The sequence below is a fragment of the Impatiens glandulifera genome, chromosome 1 (genome assembly GCF_907164915.1).
Source record: "Impatiens glandulifera chromosome 1, dImpGla2.1, whole genome shotgun sequence".
NCBI classification, from domain to species: Eukaryota; Viridiplantae; Streptophyta; class Magnoliopsida; order Ericales; family Balsaminaceae; genus Impatiens; species Impatiens glandulifera.
The window spans coordinates 96,454,746-96,458,382 of record NC_061862.1 but is presented as its reverse complement, the minus strand read 5'-3'; the positions used below and the strand labels follow the sequence as shown (position 1 = coordinate 96,458,382).

Genomic DNA, 3,637 nt, shown 5'->3' with positions numbered 1-3,637 from the left:
GCTATTCTGTGTGAGTTGATTAGCATTGTAAACTGACAGAATTTATTTCTGTTCAATAGAGTGTATGTGCTAGGAGTTCGAAAACAGGTAGTAATTAAGTCCTGGTTGTTCGACTGGGTTTGTAAAAGTGTTGTATTGAACTAAATCTTTTAGTGAATATCTTTCTCAAGGTTGAGAAGAAGGGGTGACGTAGGAGCTTTGACTCCGAACATCCATAAACATCTTTTGTGTCTTGTGTTCTCTTCTATTGCATCATCCTAATCCTGTTGTATTGCTCAAGTTGAAACAAACATTTCCGCACTTGAACTCGGTTCAAGAGTTTGTGACGACTTGCGAAGAATATAAGCGTTCAACGTAAGAAGACTCCCGTCTTTATCGTTGATCCCGATCCTAACAATCACCTATTCCTAACACATTACAATTTCTTGAATTTTCTATAGACACAAAATCATGGTCAATCTCTTTATAGCTAGAAAACAAATCTCTAAATAAAGTCACATGGAAAGTACAACTAAAGTCAACTAGCCAATCAGATTTGCACAAAGAATTAGATTTGCACAAAGAATCAGATAACACAGAATTCAAACTAGCATAATCACATAGACTATTAATCATAAAAGTATCACCCATATTTCCCTTACAAACAATATTAGTATTTTCAACATGTTCATTTTTCCTAAGCTTAGGACAGTCCTTGATAAAATGACCAGACTCATGACAATTATAGCACTTTCTAGCACTAGACCTAGACTTAGATCTACCTTTACTAGTATGATAACATTTCTTACCAGAATTCCTATTACTGACATTCTTTTAGGCACTCAACCTACCTTGAGGTCTACCCCTCACATGCATGACTTCCCCACTAGAATGTTTACCCCTCCCAGAATGTCTCAAATCTAACTCCTTACTCTTAAGACCATTGACAACAATATCAAAAGTGACACAGTCTCTACCATACTTAACGACAGACTTCACATCATTAAAACAGTCAGGAATAGTATTCAACAAGACAATGGGGTCATACTCATCAATGTTCTTATCAGCACACAACTTAATATCAGAAATAAGTTTAGTGAAAACATCCAGATTATCTTCAATGTCCTTGGACATATCCAATCTAAATTTGAAAAACTTTTTAAATAAGAACATTTTATTAGGTAGAGAAGTTTCAGTATAAAGTTTAGACAATTTATCCCACAATGTTTTTGCACACTCCAAATTACCAATTTTTTTCATCACAGAATCACATAAGTTCAATTATATAGAGGCACATGCATTTTCATTCATTTCACTCTTTTTCTCAATGGTATCCGTAGCAGCATAAACCTGACTAACAGTTTTAAAACATTTTTTTAATTAAAACACATTTCATTTTCTTTTCAAAATGCTAAAATCAGTTTTTCTGTCAAATGGAACCATACCATATTAATTAATACTAGACATGCTATCAAACAAATTAAAGCAATCAACAATTAATATGACACACAATGACAAATAGGAAAACATTAATTCTACTCACCACTAACAACAACACATAAATTACAAGTGAAAGTTAAATAAGAGGGTTCAAGCCATGATACCTCGTGAAACTCAAATAAAGTTTCGACTTACCCATCCCGCTTGGGAATTTTTTTTTCTCTTTGATATCCAAGCTCAAAATAGCTTCCTAGACTGTAGTGGGCGGCGAAATTCGGCGACGGTGGTGGATCAGGGCTGTAACAAACAGATTGGCGGTAGCTCCTCTTGTTCTCCTCCAGCAACGCGGCGGTGGCAGCTCCTTCTCCAGCGACAAACGCGAGTGGTAGGGCTGCTTCGTCTTCTCAGCAACGGCACGACGACTTCTTCTCTAAAGGCGGCGACGACTTTCTTCTTCCTCCAGTAGCAGCAGAAGCAGAAACCTAAGGGCTATATTGTCTCCCCCAAGAAGACTTTTCCCACTACCTCTTTCTACCCACCAAACTTAGATGGAACTGGAATTGCAAATGGAATAATCCAGTCAGATCTTAAGTTGAATTGCATATGAAGATGCTGCCTAAAGAAGCAACTCTGGTGCAGACACTCCGTGAGAGAAATCAATATATATAGAGAGAGAAAGCAATGTGTTGCCCAAAAGAACAGATTTGCGCTGAAACTTCCTTCTCTCCCGTAGCTTTTTCTAAGAAGTTATTGGTGAAGACAATTCATATCCTCCAACCCAATCTCAAACTCTAATTACAAACCTTAATCCTAACTCTGATACCACTGTTGTGCGAATGTGATTACAATTTGGCTCAGTCACTTTTGTTTATCAACCTGTCCGAAGGGGGCAACTCTATCACTAGTCTCCAAACACGGAAATGAGCTTAACCTACTCCTCTTACCAAGAGAGTGGTATCCCTTTTTTGTCGGGTGAAATCCAGAAAGTGGGTTACTTAGTGATTGGGCTACAATGTTGAACTAACCAATACCCAAAAGTAACCAAATGCAAATAAGAAACTAAAGGATAAGAAATCCAATAAAATATAATGGTTTCAAATAAAGTCATTATTGAATGAAACCATATCAAGTATCATGGGTACATTATTTTTTTTGGGGGGAATTTCATATAGTATTTAATATTGTTTTCCTCGAAACAAGCAATTTAATTATACTCGGCAACTATATCAAGCAAGTGGATGGATAGATCGCGAGGGCCTGATAACATGGGCATGTGGTCAATGTTGTCCATCGCCTTCACTTGCTTCACACCTTCCATATTCTCAATTATCCACTTTTGGAAGTCCATTGTTATTGTTTTATCTTCATTACAAACAATGTAGACACGTGGAACTATACCGTACCCTTCCTTAGACAAGTTCTTGTTTGCAAAGTCAGCCTCAAATAGTGAGCAAGGCTTCATCAATGCTAACGCCAATGCACGATCCTAAATAAAATATGAAAACCCTAAAATAAAATTAAGAATAATGGAATAGAATAAATGATTATTTAAGGAAAGGTAATATAAAATAACCTCTGGAGGGCACAAATGATAAAGCTTTTCTGCCAAAAACTCAGGCCCAAACAAAATTGAGATGTGATTCTCATTAGGTGGACCGTAGGGTTCAAACTTGATGTCTAGCCAAGCTGGAGTATTCTCTATGAACTACAAATAAATAAATTATCAAACATAATTAGAAATATATAAGAAGATTGTTAGTACCAATATTGAAGGAGTTACTAAAAGTAATCGACATCACCTTTTCTATGGGGCATTATAATCGTCAAAAGTCCATACTTCCTCAATTTTCTTTGGGTTTATGCCAGATGCTGCCATGTCAATGGCGGTTACTTTGTGGCCAGCGGACTCGAGCAAGGGCTTGAGCTTGTACCAGCACCAAGCTCCATGACATGCACCATGGACTAGGACAAAGTGTTTGGATTCCATTCTCTTTCATTCCTTCAGTAATTTTGCATGTATATATATATATGGACCATTTCAAAAAACTCAGCCATATAAAATCTCATCGACAAGTGTATTCGGTTAGGACTGCTTTGGGCCAGCTGTAAAATTACATGTCACTACAAGGAAAATGATTTAAGAATAATTTGTCAAAAAAAATAATTTTTATCTAAACAATTGCAGGTTTCGTAATAAAGTTATTTTAAAACAAGACTT

General features: G+C 36.4%; 1 protein-coding gene across 1 annotated transcript; it reads right to left on the bottom strand.

Annotated features, from left to right (window-relative positions):
- Positions 1 to 2,471: 2,471 nt before the first annotated feature.
- LOC124937420 (salicylic acid-binding protein 2-like) lies at positions 2,472 to 3,406 on the bottom strand. The gene is made up of 3 exons (XM_047477687.1): positions 3,233 to 3,406; positions 2,993 to 3,124; positions 2,472 to 2,905 (listed from the first exon to the last, which is right to left on the bottom strand). Exons 1-3 carry the CDS (start codon positions 3,404 to 3,406, stop codon positions 2,624 to 2,626), a joined length of 588 nt encoding a protein of 195 aa, XP_047333643.1. The 3' UTR covers positions 2,472 to 2,623.
- Between the last annotated feature and the right edge of the window lie 231 nt (positions 3,407 to 3,637).